This window comes from Lycium ferocissimum, chromosome 3 (genome assembly GCF_029784015.1).
Source record: "Lycium ferocissimum isolate CSIRO_LF1 chromosome 3, AGI_CSIRO_Lferr_CH_V1, whole genome shotgun sequence".
Taxonomy (NCBI): domain Eukaryota; kingdom Viridiplantae; phylum Streptophyta; class Magnoliopsida; order Solanales; family Solanaceae; genus Lycium; species Lycium ferocissimum.
Genome location: NC_081344.1, coordinates 69,533,147 through 69,559,522, shown reverse-complemented (window position 1 = coordinate 69,559,522; position 26,376 = coordinate 69,533,147). Strand labels below are relative to the sequence as shown.

At 32.0% G+C, this 26,376-nt stretch overlaps 2 protein-coding genes and 1 long non-coding RNA gene across 3 annotated transcripts; all 3 read left to right on the top strand.

Moving 5' to 3' along the window:
* Window positions 1–1,721: 1,721 nt before the first annotated feature.
* On the top strand, window positions 1,722–9,383 carry LOC132051227 (uncharacterized). Its single transcript, XM_059442478.1, has 2 exons — window positions 1,722–2,160; window positions 9,129–9,383. The coding sequence occupies exons 1-2, from the start codon at window positions 1,860–1,862 to the stop codon at window positions 9,215–9,217; spliced, it is 390 nt and encodes a 129-aa protein (XP_059298461.1). The 5' UTR covers window positions 1,722–1,859; the 3' UTR covers window positions 9,218–9,383.
* Window positions 9,384–14,779: 5,396 nt separating this feature from the next.
* LOC132051226 (protein RSI-1-like) lies at window positions 14,780–16,708 on the top strand. The gene is made up of 2 exons (XM_059442477.1): window positions 14,780–14,914; window positions 16,316–16,708. The coding sequence occupies exons 1-2, from the start codon at window positions 14,815–14,817 to the stop codon at window positions 16,498–16,500; spliced, it is 285 nt and encodes a 94-aa protein (XP_059298460.1). The 5' UTR covers window positions 14,780–14,814; the 3' UTR covers window positions 16,501–16,708.
* Window positions 16,709–20,575: 3,867 nt separating this feature from the next.
* LOC132051225 (uncharacterized) lies at window positions 20,576–22,139 on the top strand. Its single transcript, XR_009413629.1, has 2 exons — window positions 20,576–20,739; window positions 21,756–22,139. It is a non-coding gene; the product is annotated as an uncharacterized LOC132051225 (long non-coding RNA).
* The last annotated feature ends 4,237 nt before the right edge of the window (window positions 22,140–26,376 follow it).

Sequence of the window (26,376 nt, the reverse complement as noted above, 5' to 3'; positions counted from 1 at the left end):
TAATTAAATTTTCTTATTTAAAAGGGGTATTTAAGTAATTTAACTCTCAAGTTAGGGAGTTCATGCTTTTAATATAACTTGTCACTATGTTCGTGCTTTGCACGAAAATATCTTGCTTCGAATGCTACGAAATGCAAACATAAAATATATACTTTAAATTTAAACCAGTACTATATTTTAAAAATAATTGTTATTGTCAAATATGTACGAAGTATAATAATCAATTTCCTAAAATAAAAATATATAATTTATACGTACGTGCATCTCATAATAAAAACAAAAATAATATTAATATTAGAAATTATAATGACACAATCATAACTTGCTAATTGAATAATTATTATTTGAAAGAACAATAAACTGAAATTAGATTTGAGGTAGGATTATTATATGTTGTCATCATATGATTAGTATTAATTAAGAGTTATCAGTTTTCCTAAAATAAAAATATATAATTTATACGTACGACGTACGTGCATCGCATAATATAAACAAAAATAATATTAATATTAGAAATTCTACTGACACAATCATGACTTACTAATTGATTAATTATTATTTGAAAGAACAATAAACTGAAATTAGATTTGAGGTAGGATTACTATATATTGTCACCACATAATTATTAGTATTAGTTAAGAGTTATAAGTTGGGCAATGTTAAACTTGCAGTTGACTTCGAAGACTTCAAATTCCTTTCTTGGTTTTCTACTTTTATATCGTGTCCAAGAATTATAGGTAGGAATGTGATAGCAACTATAGTTATTAATTGAAATTGTTGTTATTAAATCTTTCTTTATTTGAAAGATATAAGAACTCCTAATATTCAGGACTTTGAAATTAATTACGATTTTGTTTCTTAAATCTTTCCTTATTTGAACTATATTGAAAGTTTTAACATTTAATACTTTCAAAGCAATTAAGATGTTATTAACTTATAGAAATCCTTCCTTTTTAAAAAAAATTATATAATTCGGAAAAGAAAATATAGAAACATAACATATTTAGGTTGTTTCCATAATCAAGTGTTCTTGTTATTCACTCTCTTCAATAAATTACAAACTCTGTCTACATTTTTATTATAAGAGTATGAAACTCCAAATGATATGTTGTATGAATAAATACATGTTGCCCTTTCAATAGGACTATCAATGACGATTACAAAATTTTGATAACGGTAAAGGAGTTAAAAAGACACAAGAGAACATAAACCGACAATATCGTTTGTAAGAAACTGTCAGGTGAGATACAAATACAAATGAAATTCATCATATTGAATTAATTTATTTGCGTCAATGTGTGTATTGTTTAACGCGATACACACGTGTAACGCGCGTACGCTAAAACTAGTAATAACCTAATTATGAAAAAGAAGTTGATCTTTGTAAAAATGGAGAACATGAAGCTAATAACGGAGGAGAAACATGTTATAAATAACAGTGAAGGAGTAAGGCTGAAACTATGGGACCCACATGGAGTCATATTAAGGAGCAATTTGAACATGATTTGAATAAAGATATGAAATCAGTGATTTGAAATCATGATGATTTGAGACATACACCCCGTAGATGCTTGAGACTTACGTCCTGTGTCTCGGGACTTACGCTTAGCTCTTACTAGGTGAAACGCTTCGCCTCGCGCACTCGCCTCTTAAAACACCGATTCAAACACCACCAAGTGAATTAGGGAAAATATAACACATTTCGTATCACAAGTTTTAAAAAATACTCCAGCCTAAACAGCTACTATAAATGTGGCATTTAGTTCCCTCGACAACTCTACTACTAGTGATCTAGAGTAGAAAAAGGTTACAGAACACCTTTTCCGTAGGAAGCAAAAAATCAAACCAAACAAAGAAACATGATTTCCTCCAAACACTCCTTTCTGATCACGGTAACAATCACGGTGGCGCTGCTATCAGCAACCACCACAACCGCCAAACTGCCATGTGCTCAAAATTTAGCCCAAGTAAAACAATGTTCAAAGAAACCATCAAAATCTTGTTGTAAGGCACTTAAAGCAGTAACTAAACATCTTGATTGTCTTTGCCAACTTTATGAAAAACCCACTGTGTTACCTAATCTTGGTAATAATGTTAATAAAGCTCTTGGTCCTCTTCTGGAATCCTGTAAGATCCGTGGTGATGTTACCGCTTGTAAAGGTACAATTGTTTTATCACTTGAAATAAATTAGAGCAGTTTTCTTCACTTGTTACTAAATTAATGGACTTTCAGTTCAAACCCCAGATTTTGATTTTGTTTTTCGAAATGAGAAGGGCTTAAAATGCTCATTTTTTAAGGGTAAAAAGATTTAGTTGGCTAACTCGTAAATACGAACATCGGAATGACAAAACTGGACAAGTATGAGTTGCCACATGTCCTGTTAATACACCATGTGTCAATCTTTACTTTTCCATGTATACAGTATCCTTAATAAATTTACAAAGAAAACAAATTGAGCAAGAAATCTCCAACTCTGCTAGTACTCTGGCCAGCAAGGGAAAAGAATCATTCGAGTATGATCGTGTGGCGCAGTAATGTTTAATTTCTCAGGCCATCTTTTATTTTTTCAAATTCGTGATTTTTTTTTTTTGTATTCAATTCATGTTCGCGTAGCGCAGTTTTCTTTAAATTTGTGAGTTTGTAACAATTGGTGATTAATTACCAATTAACTTATATATTTCCAAGTAGAGTGTGCTAATATTTTATGTAAGACTTTATCTTAAAGATTTCGAGAGAATACCATTCAAGTTGTTTATGATCCCAGGCCTCACCTTCAACCTCAAACGATTCGAGTCAACAAGAGAGGCCACTATTAAGTGAGGTGTGGTGGGAAGCTAGGATGCTTACGATGGAATAATTTATATTCCCTCCGTCTCATATTAGTTGTCCACATTATTATAAATATTCGTCACAAATATTTATTCATTTACAAAATCAAGATAGAATTAATTAAGTTTTTCTTACTTTGCCCTTAACATTAATTGTTTTTTAATGTAACAATATTGATTAGAGTTAGGGGTGCTCACGGTTCGGTTTGGATCGGTTTTTATTTAAAAAATAACCAACCAATTAAGTCGGCTATTCCAATTGTCAAACCAAACTATATCGGTTTTTACTATTCGGTTTTTGTTGGTTTTTTAAAATACATTGTAGTCATTATCTGAAACCAAACTCATCTGAAATAAAAAATTGGATATTGCCACAAAAGCTTGCCACACCTTTACTAGTTATTACCTTTCTAAAAATAAAAACTTGCCACATCTTTATTATGGAAACATGGAAACATGCCAAAGTAGCTAACAGTACTAGTGACTCACTTGTCTATAGATATAATACTCCTTGCCAGAGCTTGCTATAAACATGGAAGTATGCCAAAGTAATTTTTCCAAAAGCATGGTCCATGAAGAGTATAAAAACATAATATAAATTATAATTTTTTCATAAAAAATTAAAATACACACACACACACACACATATATATATAATTTTTAAAATACGTATACATAAAGTCGATTTGGTTAGGTTTTTTTCGATTTTTTTAGACTTTGAATCAAAACCAAACCAAATATAGTCGGTTTTTAAATTCAAAAACCAAACCAAATAAATGTCGGGTTTTTTACCGGTTTTTCGTGTTTAGCCCTAATTAGAGTGCAATTAATTGGAGACAGTTTAGTAAAAATACACTTTTATTTATGATTTCTTAAAGGGCGTGTAAAAGGGAAAGTGGACAAGTAATATGGGATGGAGGATATATATATATATATATATATATATATATATATATATATATATATATATATATATATATATATATATACTACTACTGTATATGTTAGTTCTTGTTTTCGGCAAAAAAAAAAAAAAAACGAAATATTTAGTAGGCGTTTGGCCATGAAAATCAAATATTTTTCACTGTTTATGGAATTTTGAAGTTGGAGCTGAAGATGAAGTTGTGTTTGGATATAATTTTTGAAATATTTGATTGTTTGAATGTAATGAAAGTGAAAAATATATATATATATATAAAAAGAAAAGTAAAAATAAGATTTAACTATTTTTTAAATTTTAAATTTTCATGACCAAATGCTGATTTTTCAATAAAGTGAAAAAAATTTCTAGAAAAAAGCAAAAAACTCTCATGCCCAAAGTAACTAGTACTAGTTCTATCTTATCATATTTTAACTCCTTTACTTTGGTAAAAAGTCTTTAAGAAATATTTCACTTAAATTTATAAGTATAGAGAATTTGTCATAGAAATTTATGTAAACAAATTTTCAAACACGATTTATTTGAGAGAAGTTGAACAAATTGAGTATTTGAAGTTAAAGTTAAAAAAAAAAAAAAAATAATAATAATAATAATTGAAAGTTGGGTTTCTGTTGTGTGCTTAGACATGGACTTTAAGAAGTTAAAATTTGCGAGTGAAAATCATTATCTCAAAAGTTTTATTGCTATAAATGTTATCCATTCTGTTAAAATCTGTATGTCACATTTTTAACTTTGAGAGGTCAAAATTCGTAATTTTGACTGTAAATTCTACATAAAATCTTTAAATTTTTTAAAATAAAATATACATTTTTAGAAGTACAAAAAAAAAATATACTAGCACAAGTCACACTAATTAATAACTTGAAATATCTTAAAGAAATTAAAATATTGAGATAAAAATAATTCGTTTGACTCTCAAGATTCAAATACCACTATGTGAATTAGGGGAAAAAAATATGACACCAAACCGTTTGGCCGTGAGGATTTTTCACTTTTTACGAATTTTTTTTCTTCACTTTATTTGAAAATCATTGTTTGATCATGAAAATTTCAAATACAATTTAAAGTTGTATTTCACTTTTATTACATTCAAACAATTAAATATTATTTACAAAAAAACTATTAGCAAACACAATTTCATCTTCAACTTCAATTTAAAATTCCAAATAAAGTGAAAAAAATATTTGCTTTTCCGGGCCAAACGCCTGCCTCATATCACAAGTTTTAGACAAATTACTATTATATATAATAGGGAATGTGAGGACTTTCTGTAGTCCTCACAATAGTCATCCAAATTTTTAAAAACTTTTTCATTAATTACTTTTTCCGTAGGAAGCAAAAAATGTCCAAACAAATTTTATTTATTTTAATCAAGTTTTAAAAATTTTTTATTTTTAAATTACTTTTAGTCAAACATTGAGCCTGGGGACTTTTGTATCTCTTAAAGTAATTTTTTTTTTAAATTTTTTTTAAAAAATAACTTTTATGAGATAATATTAATTTAGTGATTTTTTTGAATTTTTGTTTTTAAAATAATTTTGTGGCATGTAATTCTCTTTGAAAAATAATTGATTTTAACTATTTTTGTTTGATACCGCGCTTCCTCATTGTTTTCCATATTAATATTAGTAAATTAATTAAAAGAGAGGAGTGTGTGCATCAATTTGATGTTTTATTTTTGTTAATTGTATAGACCTTTTATTTATTTAGACCACTAAATAAAAAAAATTACACCATAAGTTATAAGTCTATTAACCAAATTTGATTTGAATTAAATAATTTCATCAAAATGGAAGTTAAAATAGGTGGAATGAAAATTTTTTTTATATAACTACCCACTGTATCTAGTCTCCGTTTTATTTGTGTGATTGTACGCTTCTCGTATTCTGTAACACAAATTTATTTCTTTAGTTAAAAACCTAGACTTCCATAGTATTATATATATATCATAACCCCAAAGTGCCGCAATAACCTCCTAGTACAAAAATCCTTGCTAACTTGTTTTGCAACAACCTTTTTTTTTTCAAACCAAACGAATATTTATTTTAGATCATAAGTTTTAAAAAATTTCTTTTATTTCTTTAATTTTATGTTAGTCAAACACCTTCACGGAGGGAGTATCTCATAAAGTCATCCTTCTTTTTAGTTACAATTTTTTTTAACAAAAAAGTAACTTTCTATGAGATAATAACTATTAATTTAGTGATGTTTGAGGAATCAACTTGGAAAAATAATTTTGGGAAATGGACAGAATTTTCTTTGAAAAATAATTGGGGCTTAACTATTTTTGTTTGTAGCTGTCATTTTGGATTTAGCATTAATTTTTTTATTTTTTATATTTTATTTTTTGTTTTGTTTTTGTCTGTAGCAGCTGCTCTCATTGTTTTCACTGAATTAATATTTGTAAATTAATTAAAAATCTGGGAGTGTGCATCAATTTGATTTTATTTTTGTTAATTATTGGACCTTTTTTGGTAACAAATGTAAATATTACCATTAACATAAAAAACATTACACCTAAAGAACATCTAATCCTATTAACCACCTTCCAGGAAGGGTGTTAATAGCACTAAGCCTCCAACAAACCAACGAATTACAAGAAAAACTTTTGAATCAATGTGCAGTACCTGCATAGATAATTCTTGAAATACCCGAGTGATATCTAGTCTATGTTACAAAATCCTGTAAGTTTATTTATTGTGATCACTTCGTTTGATGAGAGTGGAAGACGAAGATATCTTACAGGAAGACTTCCATATAGTATTATATATCATTGCAACAAAGGACCTGTTCCTTTAAATTTACTGAATTGTGATCCATAGGTGCTTGTACTTATGTTTATTTGCTATCACTTGTATTCTGATAAAGACGTTGACAATTTAAGTTTATTGCTTTTATGGGCCAACATTGTTATATTTAAGTTAAAGCAAGACACAAATTCAAATATATGCATTGATATAGTTGTTCTTGTTCAATAACTCAGAACCCCCAATTTTGTTTACAGCAAAGTTGTATACCTTCACTGTTTATTAATAAGTTTTCAGTTTACACGGAGTGACTTGTCGTATACCTAGGTTTTTGAAATGAGACAAAACATAATATTGTGTACGTTTTGCACAACTGAATCTTCTTTGATCTCCCAAATTTGTGGTGCGACAAGAATGTTTATAGATGCAGTTCCCATGTTTTGTTAATTCTGTGCTGAAATGAGATTCCCTTGTGTGAAATTTAATATCAGAGACATAAAGCTTTAAAAGCATTTAGTCTCCTTCATTTGCAACTTAGAGTCTTAGAGAGAGAGATGAACCAAAATATTATCATTACTCTCATGACACACCATGTAAATTCATACAAATAAGTGTTCTTTTTTTGCCAATTGCAAAGTAGAAGCGTTCTTCCTGTTTTAATGCAATATTCCACAAGTGGCAACCTTTGATGTTAAGTCCACAATCTTTCTTTGATTTTTACACACTATCCAAGCTGAAGTCTATCTTCCTTTTTCTTGTGGTGATCAAATAATCTAGATTTTTGTCCACATCTTTGATCACACTTTGGGGTAGAATAAATATTGATCCCCAAAAACTATGAATTGAGAACAACATGAGATAATAATGGAAATGAAAGCCTACCTGCATAGGATAATTGCTTTGAATATACTGAGTGATTCTTTAGGTGCTTTTCTTCTGTAAGTTGGTGGCACTTTATGTTGCAGAGCAGTTTTTGATGAGTGGAAGACCAAGACATCTTATAGGAAGAGAGATTAAGTGAATCCTGTTTCCTGCAACAATTGGACCTTGTTCCTTTAAATTTACTGAATTGTGATCCATAGGTGCTTGTACTTATGTTTATTTGCTGGGAAACTATGGTATATCTGATAAAGACGTTGACAATTTATTATTTCTGCTTTTATTGGCCAACCTTTGTTATATTTAAGTTAAAGCAAGATTACAAATTCAAAGGTTGACTTGATATAGTTGTTCTTGTTCAATAACTCAGAGCCCCCAATTTTGAAACTTTACAGCAAAGTTGTATACCTTGACTTGTTCCAACTATTAAATAAGTTTTCAGTTTACACGGAGTGACTTGTCGTATAAGGTTTTTGAAATGAGACAAAACATAATATTGTGTACCTTTTGCACAACGTGAATGTGAGTAGATTGTGATGTACCGTAAATTTGTGGTGCGACAAGAATGTTTATGTTGGACTTATTGATTCACTCAACATGTTTTGTTAATTCTGTGCTGAAATGAGATTTTCTTTGATTGTGAAATTTAATATCAGAGACATAAATTTCTTTTTTAGAATTGTCTCTCTTCATTTGCAACTTAGTTTTAGAGAGAGAAAAGAAACTTTTTACAAAATAGTGAATGATGTCTGGTGAGAAATTAAATTCATACAAATAAGTGTTCTGTTTAATTTTTTCTTTCAAAGTTCCTTGTTCTTCCTGTTTTAATCAAGTTTCTCTACAGTTGCAAAATACTTTTACATTTTGTCCTCAGACACAATCGTTAATTGATTTTAGGAGTACTTAGCCGAAGTCCGTCCTATTTCTTAGTGGTGCTCAATTAAATCTTAGATCTTCGGCCAAAACTTTTGACCTTTGAGAAGCTTGATTTGAGGGAGTCAAGCTGTATCATAAAAGAACGAGTTGAAATGGAAATAAAGTCATTTGTGGTGGAAATGAAACTCTTCTGACTTTTTGATTATATACATTTGAATAATGCTTCTCATTATATTTAGAAGCTTGTTTTTTTATCAAACATCTAATCCATGGTATTACACAGAGCAGTTTGTCGTTGGATAATTAATTTTAAATATTTCTGAAAAATATATATCAATTATTTTTTTAATAGTCTTACAAATATATGATTATTAATTAATATATTTTCAAGAAATAATGTGTTATTAAATTCTTCTGTTTTCCATTTATGAGTCATATTTTTTAAATATTTTTTAAATTTTTTATAATTAAATTTTATTTTTAAATTAAATCTTTATTATTACAACTTCCGCCAAGTAATATTTTACTCCGTTTAAATTTATATGCCCTAGGTACTCCGAGAATTTTGATACAGTTAAAAGTGCAATGTACAAATTTGTTATGCTTCTCAACTTATGATCCCTAAATTTACAAGTAATGTCTGGAAGGTACCCTGTTTAGGCACTTCTAGTCACTGAACTGGACAGGAGGGTTAGCCAAATGGAGCACGGAAGTGTCTATGTCTAAATTATATGCATCCATCTCTTTCCTCATTTAGAATTAATCTCCTAGGCAATGTAGATTCAAGATGGCATTAATTTGCATTGCGTTCTTGCTCACAATATTGTCCTCATGATGAATTTTTTACATGACACCAGCTGCAAAAGATACAAGTGGAGTGAGCAGGGTCGCATGGACTGGAATGTCAAGCTTACTCGTGCTCTTTGCTTCTTTCGTGCTTGCTTAGTTAAGTGTTGGGGAAATGTTGATGAATTTCTTTACTTCAGTATCATTTAGGGAATTGGCAGATTGCATACTTGTATTCTGTGAAGTTTGCATTGTATTATATGCTGAGATGAACTAAATTGATGTATGAGTATGAGGAGATATTTTAATGTTTCACGATTTGCATACTTTGTGTTTGCATGTTCTTGGTGTATTCGTGGGGTTTTGTTAAGCGAAATGTGGCCGGTTTTTAATTAATACTATTAGAAAGGGCCTTTTCTTTTCTAGTCATATTATTCTTGGCACTAGACAGCAAGAACATGTAAACACAAAATGTACCAAAGAAAGATTTAACATCATGAGCTATTACTCTTTGAAAGCCTCATCTATGCATCTTTGTTTTAATCGTGCAGGGGCGGAACTAGAGTTCTAACTACTAGTTTGGCAGAACTCAATAGCTTTGGCTAGGCCAAATTCTGTATTTTTGTTAAGAAATCTGCTTACCGGAACCTGCTAAGCTGCATTTTCTAGACATTAAAATTCATAAACTCAAAATTCTGAATCCGGCTCTAAACTCATGTAGGTCGTCCCTAACACTTATGTCCTCATCTAAATGACTATATATGTATAACTAGTTTCTTAATAAGAGATTCGTAATGCTTCTCACCGGGTTCTCATGCTTCAGATGCCTTTATCAATTGTGAGAGAACAGGCAAATGTCACCATGAAAATAAACAAGCCGGTTAAGATTTTCTTTGAATTTGAAGTTATTTCCTGGAAATAGTAATACACTAGTTGGTTAAACTTATAAACTTGCTATATCTGTTGGTTTATTATGTCTAATGTGCAATGCAACTCCTTACTTCGTACTTGATGCCCATTCTATACCTATGCACCTTATGGTGCCTCAACTAATATGTATCCAGTATTTAAAGGAAAAATAGAAGTGTCTTAGTCAGTATGTATACCTTGCAATTATATTAAACGTGAGAGATATTATTTGGAAATGTTATATATTTTCTTTTAGAGTACATTTTAAGAAAGAAAGCAAGCCCTTTTAGTGTTTTGAGCCCTTTTAGTGTTTTGAATCATTCTTCTTTGTTTTCGTATATCTTAGGTTTTCAGTGAGGAGAACACCTAGCAAAGTTTTGGAAAAACACCCATTCAAAACTAAGGCTCAATCTTTGCTCCGTAAAACTTTTTCTATTTTCAAATAATGATAGGAAAATGATCATTATCAGTAAGTTAATTTTTATTATTACTTAAAATTATATTTGATACATCACTCTTCTTTATGAAAATCCCACTTTGTTACCTAATGTTGGTGTTAATGTTAATCAAGCTGTTGATCTTCTTCTTAAATACTGTGAGATCCGTGGTGATGTTACCGCTTGTAAAGGTACAATTGTTTTATCACTTGAAATAAATTAGAGCAGTTTTCTTCACTTGTTACTAAATTAATGGACTTTTAGTTCAAACCCCAGATTTTGATTTTGTTTTTGTTTTTCGAAATGAGAAGGGCTTAAAATGCTCATTTTTTAAAGGTAGAGAGGTTTAGTTGGCAAACTCGTAAGTATGAACATCGGGATGATAAAACTGGACAAGTACAGGGTATTACCCGAGTTGCCACATGCAGAGGCGGAGCCAGTAAGGCTTGAGGGGTTTCATCCGAACCCCCTCGGCGAAAAATTACACCGTATATACAAGGTGAAAATTATTTTTTACGTATATATAATAGATTTTGAACCCCCTCAATTTCTTCATTTGTCTACTTCTTTATATTTTTGAACCCTTTTTAAACCCCCTCAGTCAAAATCCTGGCTCCGCCACTGGCTGCACTATGTATCACAATGCAATCCTAAACCACTGTTCACAATTCATTCAAAAAAAAAAAAAGTGTACTCTATATTTCTTATTAATCATTATAGCTAGTACAAATCACTAATAAATCAGTATACACAGGGGCAGAGCCAAGTGGTAGCGTGGTGTTCACCCGAACCCCCTTCGGCGAAAAATAACCATGCATACACAAAGTTAATTTTTTTTTATGTATAAATATTAGATGCTAAACCCCCTTGGCTTCAGAGGCGTATCTAGCCTTGTAGTTCGGGGTTCAATAGAACCCTAAACTTTCGACACGAGTATAAATTTATGTGTAAAAAATTACTGAAATTGTAATAAATAGTAGATATGAACCCATAACTTTAAAAAAATAATTGGTTCAATGCCAAAAATTTTAAAATTGAACATATAGAGTTTAAATCTTGGATTCGCCTCTGCTTGGCTTCCTTATTTCTTACTCTTTTATATTTTTGAACCCCTTTAGTGAAAATCTTGGTTCCGCCACTGAGTATACATACAAAGCTATATGATACCTACCATTCGCCTCTGCTTGGCTTCCTTGTTTCTTACTCTTTTATATTTTTGAACCCCCTTAGTGAAAATCTTGGCTCCGCCACTGAGTATACATACAAAGCTATATGATACCTACCATTTTCATCCAGCTATATCACGTTCCAACAATGATAGGCAATATGCGACAAATATTTCAGTCTCAGAAACCTCCCTGGGCATGTAGGAACTCAAGAGTAGTTTCAGACATGACAAAAATAAATTTCAGGATGTTGAGAAAGAGTATCAAGAGCTTATGTATTCTGATGCGTTCTGCAGGGTAAAGACAGATGGTTAGCAGTTAGTACCTTTGGTATCTGCTACAATGCTGGATCTTTTTTTTTGGCCTCTCTTTGGCAGAAGGTCATTCATACACGAAAAAATGACCAATCATCAGTCAGTGAATGCGCAAGGAAAATCTAAAAATCTATCAACATTCAACGGAAGCATGCAAAATCATAAGATAGAAATCATCTTTTATGAGCCTTTTTGGAAGAAATTAGATTGTATTACTGAAGGAACCTTAGACAATACTCATGAATCTGAGTTGGATACTGAATGGAAAAGATAAACAATTTTCCCATTTTTGGCAAAATGAATAAGAAATATATGTATAAACACTAGATTATGTTTTGTCCAGCTGATGTTTAAAAATCATGGAACCTTTTTCGTCATTAAATTCTTTAATTGAAACCATGGATGACATCATAAAAATGATTCACATTTCTATCAGCAATCATCAGTCAGTGAATGCGCATAGTAGTTCTTTTAAAATCTAAAAATCTATCAACAATACTCAACGGAAGTTCACAGTAGAAAACTACCAGTACATCAACAATAAGGAGAATCTCACATTCGTCTTAAATCTTGCCATTCATTGTGTAACAACAAAGTAAACTATTGAAGGTACTTAACAATACTTAAATCTATACATTAACATATTACAATCTAGAATATGTGTTTTTTTATCAAGTTTCTCAAATATATATAGGATATTATTTAAGTCATCATAGCCAGTTTAGTATATGATAATTAAATTAGATTGTATTAGTGAAGGTATATATTTTGTTAACTGATTTTTTCCTTTACTTGTACTTGTGTGTATTCTTAGACAATACTCTGAATCTGAGAGAGAAAAAACTGGATACTGAATGGAAAAAATTTAAACAATTTTCCAATAAAAAGTTGATAATTTATCAGAATTTCAATCTCAATTATAATTACAATTATTTATCCAGAGCAAAATGAATAAGAAATCAAAGTTTTTAGAAGACAAAATAATATAAACACCGTATGATTATGTTAGCGGTATTCTTTCATAACTTATTTGATAGTATTTCATTTATATAATTTTTCATCTTCTTATACACTAATGATAATAATATAATATTTTTGTTTTTATTATGTGAAAACTGTTAATTCTAAATGAGCTGATTTGTCGTAATGTAATTAACTATGTATAATCTCTTTTTCAGCAAAATATATCCATTTGATCAGTGCCACGGAACCTTTTTCGTCATATTCATCTTCAATCTCCTTTAATTGAAACACATGAATTTGAGGTTGAATTTTTAACAATATTTTAGTGTTTTGATATTAGAAGAATATTATAGTAATACGTATAATAAGATATTTTTTCTAGTTCTTTTATAATTTTATATGCTCGTAAAATGTATGTTCAAGTATTATTTTGCACTTAAAATGACTACCATATAATTACATGCACACACACACTGAGAAAGTTTACCTGATTTATAATTTTCCAGTAACTTTCATAGCCAAATTAAACAATCTAAATATCTAGCAGAGTATACCATCCAGAAGCAACATTGATAATTAGAAGAACCTTTTCCTTAAATGTGCTATGTGGAACATCTTTCTCATGAACATCCTGGATAAACAAAGAACATACTTATCAGTTTACCGCATAGCAAAATGTAAACAAATCAACATGTACAATCTTATTTCTAGTAGATGAGAATATTTTTGCTATAAAAAATCACTTATAACCAAGTTTCTTTTATGCTAGAAAAATCACTTGTAACCAAGTTTCTTTAAGGCATGTCAAGATAAGTAAGGATGAGATAATCCATGAAGAGGACTCTTGATCTTACATTCAGGACTTTTTTAGAGTTTAGATAGATGACATGTCTTCTATATGTGAAGAAAGAGTGATAAAACTATTTTTTCATTACGATTTTGGAATATAAATCACTTTACGGAAGAAATGAGAGAACCAGAGAATCAATACATTTAGGTTGTGCTTGTCTTCTGCAAATAGTACCATTTCTTCTACTAACCCACACAAACAAAGTTTCACCATTTGTTCTACAAACTTATGAAAAAGGGGAAAACAGAGCAAAATGTTCACTATCAGGTTATTTAAAAGCTAAATAAAGAGAAGTCCAGCGAGAAGATAAGTAACCACGTCCAGGAACATGTCGATTAATGCTAAACCATTCATGATCACAACACCTAAATCCCTGGAAGCGACAACACGAACATTTGAATTTTTCAACTAACTGTTAGCCTTTAGAAAAATCTGGTTATGGCTATCGATGTTAAGTGCATCTAGGTTCATTAATTTGTAAAAGCGTAAATAATTCCTCCATGGCATTGTCAGCAATTTCAACCATATGGGACTTATCTATGTCTGAAATGTTTAGTGTAGGACATGGTAGACTTGTAATAGTACTCGTGTAACTTCCAAGCAAAAGATTGAGATCAAGGGAAGGGCCAATTAGTCCAAAATTAAAATGGACATTAAGTTTAGAGAGGATTGTGTCTAGTTGGTAATGATTCTTCCAAATCTATACATTTTGCTATCAGGGGTCTACAACTTGAATAATGTATTCCAATATCATGCGCAATTGTTTCATAAACATGATGCGGTAGCTCTTCAAGTGATGCTGTAATGACACTTTTAATTAGGTATAGCATAAAAGTCTGAATTGCCCTTAAAAATCGAAATATATTGCATTTAAGCACACATGTCGATCTCAGTCCCTAAACTCACGCTTCTATTATAGTTAAAATAAATAAAATAAAAATCATAAATTCACAATGTGAAGCATTTAAGATAAGTCTTAAGTAAATGCTACATTGGCAGCATAATCTAAAATGGATTACACATTTAATATTGTGACTATAATTGATCTTGCCTATATATATAATACACTATTAAGTGATTCATTGCTATCAGAAATAAAATTAAAATTGAAAACTAACATGAGGCTTCTTCACATTTTTTTGGTTTTGCTCATCATGGCTTCAATGTCAAAAGCTCAGCCCCCTGTTGGTCCAACAACTTGTCCTGTGCCTAAAGATAGTAAGTACCTCTTTTTATCATTTTGTGTTCTTTTTTTCATATCCACATTTTTATTAGTTCAAAATAAGGACGTTGAAATTGTTCGGAAATTAGTTCTTTACTTCTAACATGTCTATTGAATCACAAATCTGTATTGGTTGAAAATTGGGATACCTTATGAACAATGGTGTTGGCGAGGTACATGTATTTGAGTATATAGTTGCAAGGTTCTATAGCTGAATTAATTGATTTACTCCCCATTCCCAAATTGATAGTTATTAGTATTATTTTCAAGTAGTATCGATCTATCTGTGTGTATAATTAATTTTTTCGATGTGAAATGGTATAAGTATGTCACTTGGTTCAATGTGTCTCAGCCCTACATGGTTTGATCATGTTATTATAAGGGTGTCAAGTGTGTGTGTGTTGGGGGAGGGGGCGGGAGGTGGGGGGGGGGGGGTTGTTTGGGCTGAATTTTGGCAAGTCAAAATGTGTTGAGTTAATAAATGAGGGGGTTATTAACCCGCTCTAGCAGGGCGGGTCATAACCCAACCCGCCCAATTCTTACTAAGTTCTAATTTCTTTATTTGTTTTTTTTATAATTTTTTAGTACCTAATAAAACTATTTTCTTTCTTTGTTATCACTATATATAACCTATCAAGTCAAAAAATTGTCTTTTTGAAAATATTTTGATAAGATTTCTCGTGATTCAATTTGGGGCATATCCCGCCAACATTTTATGAATTTGAAAATAGGTTTGAGCTAATAATTGGGTCAATGATCATCAATGATAGTGGGGCAGGTTATGCTTTTATGAACTAATTTTGCCAGCCTAATATTATATAAACTGAACAATCTACACTCGTCTATCAGTTTTATGTTGTAAAAGCTGAAAAATTTCGCTTGTCTTTCATAAGTTTGTATTAAATACACATAGATTGCATGTTATCTGCAATTTAAAAAAAAAAAAAAATGGGGAAAAGGTTCAGATTTACCCCTTTACTTCAAAACAAAAAGTTTTCATTTAACCTGTGTTATAAGTTGCGAACAAACATACCTATGTTGTCAATGAAGTTGTTAAAACGGCCCCTTTGTCCGTTAAGCCCTTCCACCATGAGTCCATGACCAACAACATGGTCATTTTTAACGATTTTTTTGACGTCCAGGGTGTTTTTGTTTGCAAAAGTACAACGATGTTAAAAATACACTATTTTTTAAAGTACAGAGGTAAATATATCTTTTTTTCCCTAAAAGAAATGAATCTCTACACACATAGTCGGTTGAATTCATTGTTTGCTTTTTCAACCCGATATACATAAATTATATATTGATTATATACAAATTATATATATATATATATATATATATATGCATCAGCCGACTATATTAAATTTTTAAAATATTTTATTTGTGTTTTTCAGAATGTGAAGAGGCATGCATTCAGAGATGCTCAGCTAAAGGTCACAAAAAAAGATGTTTGTTTTACTGCAACCATTGTTGTAATTGGTGCCAATGTGTTCCACCAGGAATTGCTGGGGAACCAAGAGATTGTTGTTCTTGCTACAATGATTGGTACAACCGGCAAGGAGAACACAAGTGTCCATGAAATTAAATTAATCATGGAAGAAAATGGTGGATCAGTTTTATGTTTAATTTTCTTTATTTTATCCTCTTGAGAAGGATTTCTCATGTGTTGTTAAAATCAAGAATTAATATTTCTTGATTATGTTTTCTGTTTGGTTATCATGATCAAACTATTATCCATATTACAGAATCTCATGAACTAAAAAGAAACTGAGTTTGTTTATTGAGTATATAGCGAATTGAATATTATTTATGGAATGAGAAAGTACAAAAATATTAACCAAATAGGCGAGTTGAATGTCTAAATGACCACTCAACTTATAGTAATTGGTCACTATATTCACTCAACTTTATTCTATTTTCCATAAGTCATCCAATTTTTCTTAGTTGGCTCACATGGTCGTCCAAATTTATGTAGTTTGTTTCCATGGTCATTATAGTCGGAAATATAATTTCTTTTACATATTTAATGAGGTGACAACTGTAATTTTTTTGAAAAATAATATAAATATTTAGATTTATTTAGTACCCAACTCATCCTCAACTCGACACCCTTAAAATGGGTTGACTATATAAGAAATGCCCCTTAATAATATTTAACTAAAAGAATACGATTGTTCTTCAGCTTTTCTCATTTTAAATATTAGAGATGCCCTTAATAACATTTAACTACGTCTCTTATATAGCAAACCCATTTTAAGCCGGTCGGGTTAAAGATTGTGTCGGATTTAGGATGGGTTAGTTCCAAATAAATTAAAATATTGATATTAATATTTTAAATATTTTTGTCTAAAAATTTACAATTGTCATGTCATCAAATAGGTACCGAAAATTGTATGTTCATGGAAACTAACTAGGGAAAGTTGAATTATCATGGAAACTAACTAGGCAAAGTTGGACAACTTTTAGAAAACAAAAGAAAGTTGAGTGATTTTGATGGCCAATTATTATAAATTGAGTGACCATTCAGGCATTCAATTCCCAAAAATGCATGTTCATAACTTTGAACAATATAAGAACTTTGAATAACAGAATAAAATTTTAAAAATGAAAAGAGTTTCTCTAATCAATATTTTTAATAATGGCAGTATATTATATCTACAAAATGGTAAATTGAAAAATCTGTAAGCAAAAATTGAAAGGAGAAGATTGAAATTTAATCATATATCCAATGAAACTTATATGCTTAACAAACAAATACTCTAAATAGCAATAAATTTTGAATTAATTAAATTCACAAAAGAACTGTATAGATATTAAAAGAGAAAAGACTCAAATATGCCACTGAACTATATGAAAATGACCAACAATATTACTCGTTAATAATTGATCTCAAATATGCCCTCGCCATTACAAATATGAGCCATATCTGCCCTTTTTTTTTTCTTTTTCAAACGGTCCTTCAATTAGAGAATAATGACAATGTTTAATACTAAAGCTTGCCACATGTCCAACAATGCTATAATTAGAAACTTATTTGTTCATGATAATGGAGTGTTAAATATAAAACTCAGCTGAAATTGAAGGAGTTTGAACCATGAAATTCAAACACTCTATTATCAATATGTCGAAGCTATTGGGTTTGTTGTTCGCCTCAATAAGTTGTAAAATCCTAGACATTTTCTACTTGAGGTTAATGCGTATTATTAAAGGAGTTGACATATTTTATGTGATTAACTTAATTACCCTATAGACGAATGAAAACACACGTAAAAAAAATTTTAAAATTTGAATCGAAAGTATCTAATTGAAACATTTTATTAGGAGTTGAGATGTTTAATTAACACAGAGTTTAGTTCGGGTGTTTAGATGGAATATCCTGAAAAATTTAAGGGGCTGGCTATGTGTTAAGCCTAAAATAAAAGGGGCAATTTGCAGGATTGCCCTTCGCTGGGGTGGTCTTTAATTTTTACCCCTCAAACTGATGGTCTTTAAATTCTGCCCTTCAAGCAGAAACTGCAGGCAAAATTTGGCCTGCAGGGTAGAATTTACGCCTCCGGCGAAATTTAGCTGCACGAGCGAAATGTAAAACCAAATTTTGTCTTAAGGCAGAATTTTGCAAAGTTTGCCTTGTGATTTTTTTTTTTTTTAACTGAGCTGGGGTTCGAACTCACAACCTTGGGGTGTTAGGCGAGGGTTAAAATTATAGAACACCAATTTGAAGGGCAAAAATTAAAGACCACCCCAAATAAAGGGCAATCCACGAAGATAAATAAATAAATAAATAAAAGTGGGGTTTTTTGTTTTTTGGTGGGCAATTTGCACGATTGTCCTTATATGGGGTGCTCTTTAATTTTTGCCCTTCGCCTAAAAATTTCTGCGTTCCGGGTTCGAACCCCCGCTCAGTCAAAATTAAAAAAAAATCACAAGGTAGAGTTTGGATTCGCAATGCAGAGTTTGTCTGCAAACTCTATTTGCCTGACGGGAGAGTTTGCCTCCTTGCGAATCCAAACTCTGCCTTGCGATTTTTTATTTTTTTTTAAATTTTTGACTGAGCGGGAGTTTTTTTTTTTTTTTTTTTGAGCGGGAGTTTAAATTCGGAATCTCAGGGTATTTTCGGTCACTTTTTTAAGCGAAGGGTAAAAATTAAAGACCAATAATTTGAGGGATAAAAATTAAAGACTAGTGCCTTTGAAGGGAAATCCACGCAAAAAAAGAAGAAATTAATTTGCACGATTGCCCTTATTCGAGGGTGGTCTTTAATTTTTGCTCCTCAAATTGCTAGTTTTTAATTTTTGTCCTTCGCATAATACCCCGAGGTTTTGGGTTCAAACCTCGTCTCAGTAGAAAAAAAATCGCAAGGCAGAGTTTCCTAGCAAAATTAGGCCTATTCAGGCAAAAATTAGGCCTTAAGGCAAACTTTTGCCCAAAATTAGGCATGAAGGCAAACCTCTACGTTAAGACCTAACATTTGCCCGAATAGACCTAATTTTGGGAAAATGTTAGGCCTTAAGGCAGAAGTTTTGCGAAAGTCTTGCCTTGTGAAATTCTTTTCTTTGTTGACTGTCTTTGGGGTTTGAACCCAAAACCTCAAGGTATTTTCGGCCAATTTTTTAAGCGAATGGGAAAAATTAAATACTAGCAATTTGAGGGACAAAAATTAAAGACCAGCGCAGAAGGGCAATCCACGCAAAAAAATGTAATAAAAGTGGGGTGAAGTTATAGAAGAGTTTTTTTTTTTTTTTTTTAATTGTTTTTATTACATGGGGGGAGGGGAAGGGAAAATGGGGAAAGGGATTACAATGTGGGGATTCGAACCCTCACCAACAAGGTAAAAGTTCAGGTAGCCAACCAACTTAGCTACTAAATCCCTACTATAGAAGAGTTTAGATTATGTCATATAGCAATATCTGATACTAAAACCCATAATTAGAGGCAAATTATATTTTTGTGACTTCCGTTAGGGTAAGAGCAAATACGGTCTAAATTTGTAAGTGCAAGGGCATATTTGAGATCAACTATTAACACGCGGCATCATTGGTCCATTTCGTAAAATCCTATGACATATTTAAGCCTTTTTACGTCGTTAAAATCACAAATTCACAATGTAGAATAAGATATTTTTGTACAGAATGGATTACATTAATGCAAGTCTTTAATTTAATAAATGCAAGTTTTAGCTAAACAATCTAGCATCGAGTGCATTTATAGTAGATAACTACTCTGTCCGTCTCAAATTATATGTCGTGATTTTTAAAAATAATTGTCTCAAATTAATTGTCGTTTTAGAAGTTCAAACAAAATTTATTTTCTCAATTCACCCTTAGTGGTTATTGTTCTTGCAGACTACAGACACCTCAATTATGGATGATATTATGATTGTTCAAATACGAATGAAGGGTAAAATATTTTAAAAAAAAAAACTCATAATTAGTGTTTCTTAAGACTTAAGAGGCGTGTAAAAAGAATCATGACAATTGACAAATAATTTGAGGCGGAGGGAGAATTAATAATGTCTATATATGTCCTTAATTAGAAAAGTCTTAAATTAATGCTACATTAGCAGCATAATCTACAATATGGATTGCAAATTTAATATTATGACCATACTTAATATTGCCTATATATATGCACACAACTAAGGATTCATTGCAATGAAAAGTAAAATTTAAAATAAAAAGAGGTTTGAAGAAGTTATACATGATGAGGCTTCTTCACATTTTTTTGGCTTTGCTCATCATGGCTTCAATGTCAAAAGCTGAATTAATCAATGTGGACAAACCCCCTGTTGGTCCAACAACTTGTCCTGTGCCTAAAAATAGTGAGTACCTCTTTTTATTATTATTTTCTTTTCAAATCCACCTTAGTATTAGTTCAAAACAAGGACTTTCGAAGGTAATTCTTTACTTTTAACGTGACTCTCGAATCGCAAATCTATATTGATTGTAAAATTGGAATACCTTATTAACAGTGAGCACTGGCAAGGATTATAAATAACATCGATCTATTATCATAATTTGCCTTGTACACATATTTGAGTTTGGAGTTACGAGGTTCTAAACTTAATTGATTTACCTTCTATTCCCAAATTGATGTTTATTTGTATTATTTTTAAGTAGTATCGATCTATATGTTTGAATAATTAAATTTCTCGACGAAATGGTATCAAGGATGTCACTTGGTTCGATGCGTCTTCGCCCTACATGGTTCAATCATGCTTTATTTGATGGACAATCTTTCACTTATCTATTTGTTTTATGATGTAAAAGCTAATCAATCTTCTCTCATCTTTAATAAGTTTTACGCTTTGATTGCACGCTCTTTGCAATAAAAGAAAGGGAAAATAGTCAGATTTACCCCTTTATCTTGAAAAATATTTTACATTTAACCTCTATTATACTTCGCGGACAATAGCACCGTGTCATCAACAACATTGTTGAAAATGCCCCTTCGTCCATTAACCCCTTCCATCATGGATAACAACGCCCCGCATGACATGGCATTTGAGTGAGGTGGACGTCATGTGGCATGCAACCTCACCACCCTCCCTTAATACCCCCCCCAATTTCGTGTTCAACCAACCCCCAACAGTGAAGTTTTACAAAATGTCTCATCCAAGTTCTAGATTAATAGTTCCAACCCGAATTTTTAACTTCAAATCCTACCCAAAACAGATTTAAACCCAAATTTGTTCAAAACACACACCCAAAAATAGAAAAAATATATTGCTTTTTAAATCGTAAATTATTTTTGAAGGTGGGGGGAAATCTAACCTTTTTCCTAAAAGAAATGTATATAACTTTAACCTTTTCTTTTTTTACTTTTTGTGTTCTACAGAATGTGGAGAGGCATGCATTAAGAGATGCTCGGCTACATCTCACAAAAACCCTTGCTTGTTTTATTGCAACCATTGTTGTGAATGGTGTCAGTGTGTTCCACCAGGAACTGTTGGGAATAAAGAGTGTTGTTCATGCTACAATAATTGGAAGACAAAGAGAGGAGGACCAAAATGTCCATGAAATTAAATTAGTCATGAAAAAAATGGTTTTATTGGATCAATTTTATGTTTAATTTCTTTGTTTGATCTTCTTGAGAAGGGGTTTCCCATAAATTGTAAAATCAAGAATTAATACTTCTTAATTCTGTTTTCTGTTTGAACATGATCAACTATTATCTATATTGCAAATTTTTATGAACCAAAAAGAAACTGAATTTCCTTTATTTAGTAAATTGCAACCAGGGCCGTTGAGCGGCTTGGGTTAAATTTGAACATGTTAAAGTGGGTTAAGTGAATAAATAAGTAGGTCAATTTAGTTAGGCAGCTGAAATGAGTTGGGTTAAAATGGGCTAAAAGCGGATCATAACCTAACTTGTTCAATTTTTATTAAATTTTAGTTTCTTTGTTTGTTCTTTTACAATTTCTAAGAACCTTTTTATTCTCTTTATTATTTCTACATATAACACATTAGCTAAAAAATGTCTTTTTAAAAATGTTTGGATAAATTTGGGCTACACAGATCAGGCCAACTTTTAGATGGACTAAATTGACAGGCCTAAACAGGTTGAGCCAATAAGGGGCAATTTGCAGGATTGTGGGTGGTCTTTAATTTTTGGCCCTCAAATCAATGGTCTTTAATTTTTATCCTTCGCTACAAGCCTCTTGGTCCCAGGTTCGAACCCTTGCTAGTCAAAAATTAAAAAAAAATAAAAATTGCAAGGTATAAATTGGGTTTCAAACTCTGCCTTAAGGTTAAAAAAAAAAATTGCTGGAATTTTGCAAACCTCTGCTTAAGGCCTAATTTTGGGTAAAAGTTTGCCTTATGCCTTGCGAATCCCAACTTCTGCCCTACAAATCCCAACTTATGGCTTGCGACTTTTTTTTTTTTAGGCGGGGTTTCGAACCGCGGGCCTCTGGGTGTTAAGCGAAAGGCAAATATTAAAGGGCGTTCAGCCACTTGACTGTAAGGAGAGGGGGCTTGGCTGGTACTAGGCTCTAAAAGAGTTTTCTTCGAGCGAGCGGTCTTTCTATCTTTTTGGGTTGCATGCACAAGGCAATGCTTTTTGTAGATTGAGATAGGTCAATGATCCAACCAGGGTCATATTTCCATGCACTAATTTTGCTACCCTAATAAGAGCAAGGGCGGATCTAGAAGTTCAATCACGGGTTTAAGTAAACCCAGTAATTTTTGTCCAGATCTTGTATATATTTTAAGAAATCTACTAAATATCTATAAATATTTACTTGTAAATTTAGTTATTATTATAATATAAATTTAAATTGCTATAGATACCTATAAATTTCAAATTTTGAATCCGCATGTGAGTGAGAGTGGATCGGTGAATAATGGAGAAAAAGGGAAAAATTTTTTAGAGGAGAACCGCACATAAGCGAAGACCGTTTGGAGTTGCAATCATTAAACTGTAAATTTAATCTTAGCTCAACAATTCCTCATTATTATTAAATAGAAATATTTAATTTGGAACAAAAAAGATTATCTGATAAATTGTACTGTGTAAGCTAAGATTACAAAACAATTGAGAAATTGGAAAAAGATATTATTGAACTAATACTCTCTTTATGAGCTTATACTGTTACTTATGCATGTATACGGTTATAACTGCCTCTATTAGATGACAAGCTAATTACCACTATGCCCTTGTGGCTATTTACAAAAGTACCCTCTAAACTAGTTACACTACTTATCAGCTACTAATTTGATACTCCCCCTCAAGCTAGTGTTTGTGAAAGGATCAAACATCCCAAGCTTGTCCACCAATAGCTGATGTTGTGTAGTTCCCAAACCTTTTGTGAGGATATCTGCTAACTACAAAGTAGTTGGAACAAATTGTGGTTTAATAAGCCCAGATTTCATTTTCTCTCTAACAAAGTGGCAATCTATCTCGATGTGCTTTGTTCTTTCATGACGGGTTGGAGGCAACTTGAATTGCTGACTTATTGTCACAGAATAATGGAAGAGGCTTAGTGATAGGAAATTGTAACTCATTTAACAGACCAGTGATCCATGTTGCTTCAGCCACAGCAGCAGCCATGCTTCTGTATTCCGCTAGAACTCCTACTTATTTTATGTTGCTTTTATGATTTCCATGAAACTAATGCTCCTCCAAGCTTTACCACATACCCAATGACAGACCTCCTAGTAATGGGACAGGCTGCCCAATCTGAGTCACAAAATACTGTGACTTCAGATGTAGCATTCAGTGGGAAAAATAATCCCAGTCCTGGTGTCCCTTTTATGTATCTGAGTACTCTTAGTGCAGTTCCAAGATGTGATTTCTTAGGCCTCTGCATGAACTGGCTAAGTACTTATACTGTAAAGCAAACGTCAGGTCTTGTGATTGTAAGGTAGATCAGTTTCCTAACTAACTTCTGATAGCTAATGATATCAAATAGCTCTTCATCTTATATGCCTTTTACCTCTCATGTGCTTGCTAATAATTGATCATACTCAACTGTGGTGAGTTTACAGTTGGATTCAAGTGGTGTTAATGCTGGTTCTGAAATCAGCTCCAGACAAAATTTCCTTTGATTGATGAGGATACCTTTCTTAGACCTCATTACTTCAATGCCAAGAAAGTATTTCAAGGCTCCCAAGTCTTTAACTTTGAAGTTATTATGCAGTGTGTTTTTTGCCTCATCAATCAATGTGTGCTCATTCCCTGGGATAAGAAGATCATCCACATATATCAATATAATCACAATTCCAGACCCCTTCTTCTTAGTGAACAATGAGTGGTCATATGCACTTTGTACATATCCTGCATCTGTCAATGCATCAATAAGCTTTATGTTCCACTGCCTGGATGCCTGTTTAAGGCCATATAGTGACTTGACTAATTTGCAAACTCTTTTCTCCCCCTGTGGATAGAATCCTTGAGGCAGGGCCATGTATACATCTTCAAACAAATCACCCTGTAAAAAGGCATTGTTAACATCCATCTGTGAAATATCCCAGTTTTGAGTAGCTACAATACTGATTACAATCCTGACTGACACCATTTTTGCAACAGGTGACAATGTATCATGATAATCCAGGCCCTCATTTTGGTTGTATCCCTTTGCCACCAATTTTGCTTTAAACCTTTCAATCTCCCCATTGATTTTATACTTTATCTTGTACACCCATTTGGATCCTATGGCTTGTTTCCCTTTTGGAAGATCAACTATCTCCCAAGTGTGATTATCCTCTAATGCTGAAATTTTTGACTGTATAGCTTCTATCCACCTAGCATCTTGTGAGGCTTCTTGGAAGGTTTTTGGTTCTGTAGTAGCTGAGAATGAGGCAATATAGGACTGATAGTGGAAAGTGAAGAATAGGTGATATAATTGGAAATTGGATATATGGAAGAGGCTGCATTTGTTTTGGTAGTGACACAGTCTTGCATCCATATTGGTGGTTTAACACTCCTCCTGGATCTACTAGATGGTTCAACTGGTAACACCTTTGGTTCAACTACCTGAGCAGGAGGATCAGGATCAACATGTGCTATCACCTCATCTTCCTCATTGAGCACCACTGCATTTGGCAGTTAATCTGTAGTGACATCTGTCTCTTGAATATCAGCAACCTGTGCTTGGTTGTTGCCAATAGGATTGTGATCTTGAGCATCCACACCTAACTCTTATACTTCCAACTGAGCATTCACATCTGGAGGGAGTAAGGGAGATGGAATGATTGGTTCACTGACTGTTAGCTGAGATTCAATGAAGATGTTATTTATCACTCCTTTTGTCCCTTTAAAAGGAAATATGTCCTCCCCAAAGCTTACATCTCTACTTATAAGAAATGTCCTAGTATCCAAATCAAATAACTTATAACCCTTTTGAGTTTCCATGTATCCCAAAAATATAGTCTTCCTTTCCCTGAGAGCAAACTTGTTCCCTTTAGGCAATACATTAGCAAAGCACATACATCCAAACACCCTTAAGTGATCAAACATTGGAACCTTTTTGTGCAATATCTCATTTGGTGATTTTCCCTTTAATACAATGGAAGGAAGTTTGTTGATCAAGTAGACAGCTGTCCTAACACACAGTCATCCCAAAACTTGTGTGGTATACCACTTTAAAATTTTAATGCCCTGGCTACTTCTAAAATGTGCCTATGCTTTCTCTCCACAACACCATTTTTTTGTGGAGTGTAGGGGCAACTACTTTGATGAATTATGCCAAGAGAAGCAAACAGTTTTGAACAACTAGAATAAACAGTTCTGAACAACTAGAATTGAAGAACTCCTTTCCATTGTCAGATATCAGGACTTTAACAGGAGCATTATATTGGTTCTTTATTCTACATAGAAAATCGTTCAATACAACAATGACCTCACATTTAAATTGCATCAAACATATCCAAGTATACCTACTGAAGTCATTCACAATTGTCACAAAGTGAAGCTTTCTATCATAGGTTGGCACCTTGAAAGGGCCCCAAACATCCAC

Excerpts from the sequence above, each read along its gene's own strand:
- LOC132051227 (XM_059442478.1), top strand. The coding sequence starts at position 1,860 with ATGATTTCCTCCAAACACTCCTTTCTGATCACGGTAACAATCACGGTG. Across the intron at positions 2,161-9,128 it reads TGATGTTACCGCTTGTAAAG|CTGCAAAAGATACAAGTGGA; the intron begins GTACAATTGTTT and ends ACATGACACCAG.
- LOC132051226 (XM_059442477.1), top strand. The coding sequence starts at position 14,815 with ATGAGGCTTCTTCACATTTTTTTGGTTTTGCTCATCATGGCTTCAATG. Across the intron at positions 14,915-16,315 it reads TTGTCCTGTGCCTAAAGATA|AATGTGAAGAGGCATGCATT; the intron begins GTAAGTACCTCT and ends TGTGTTTTTCAG.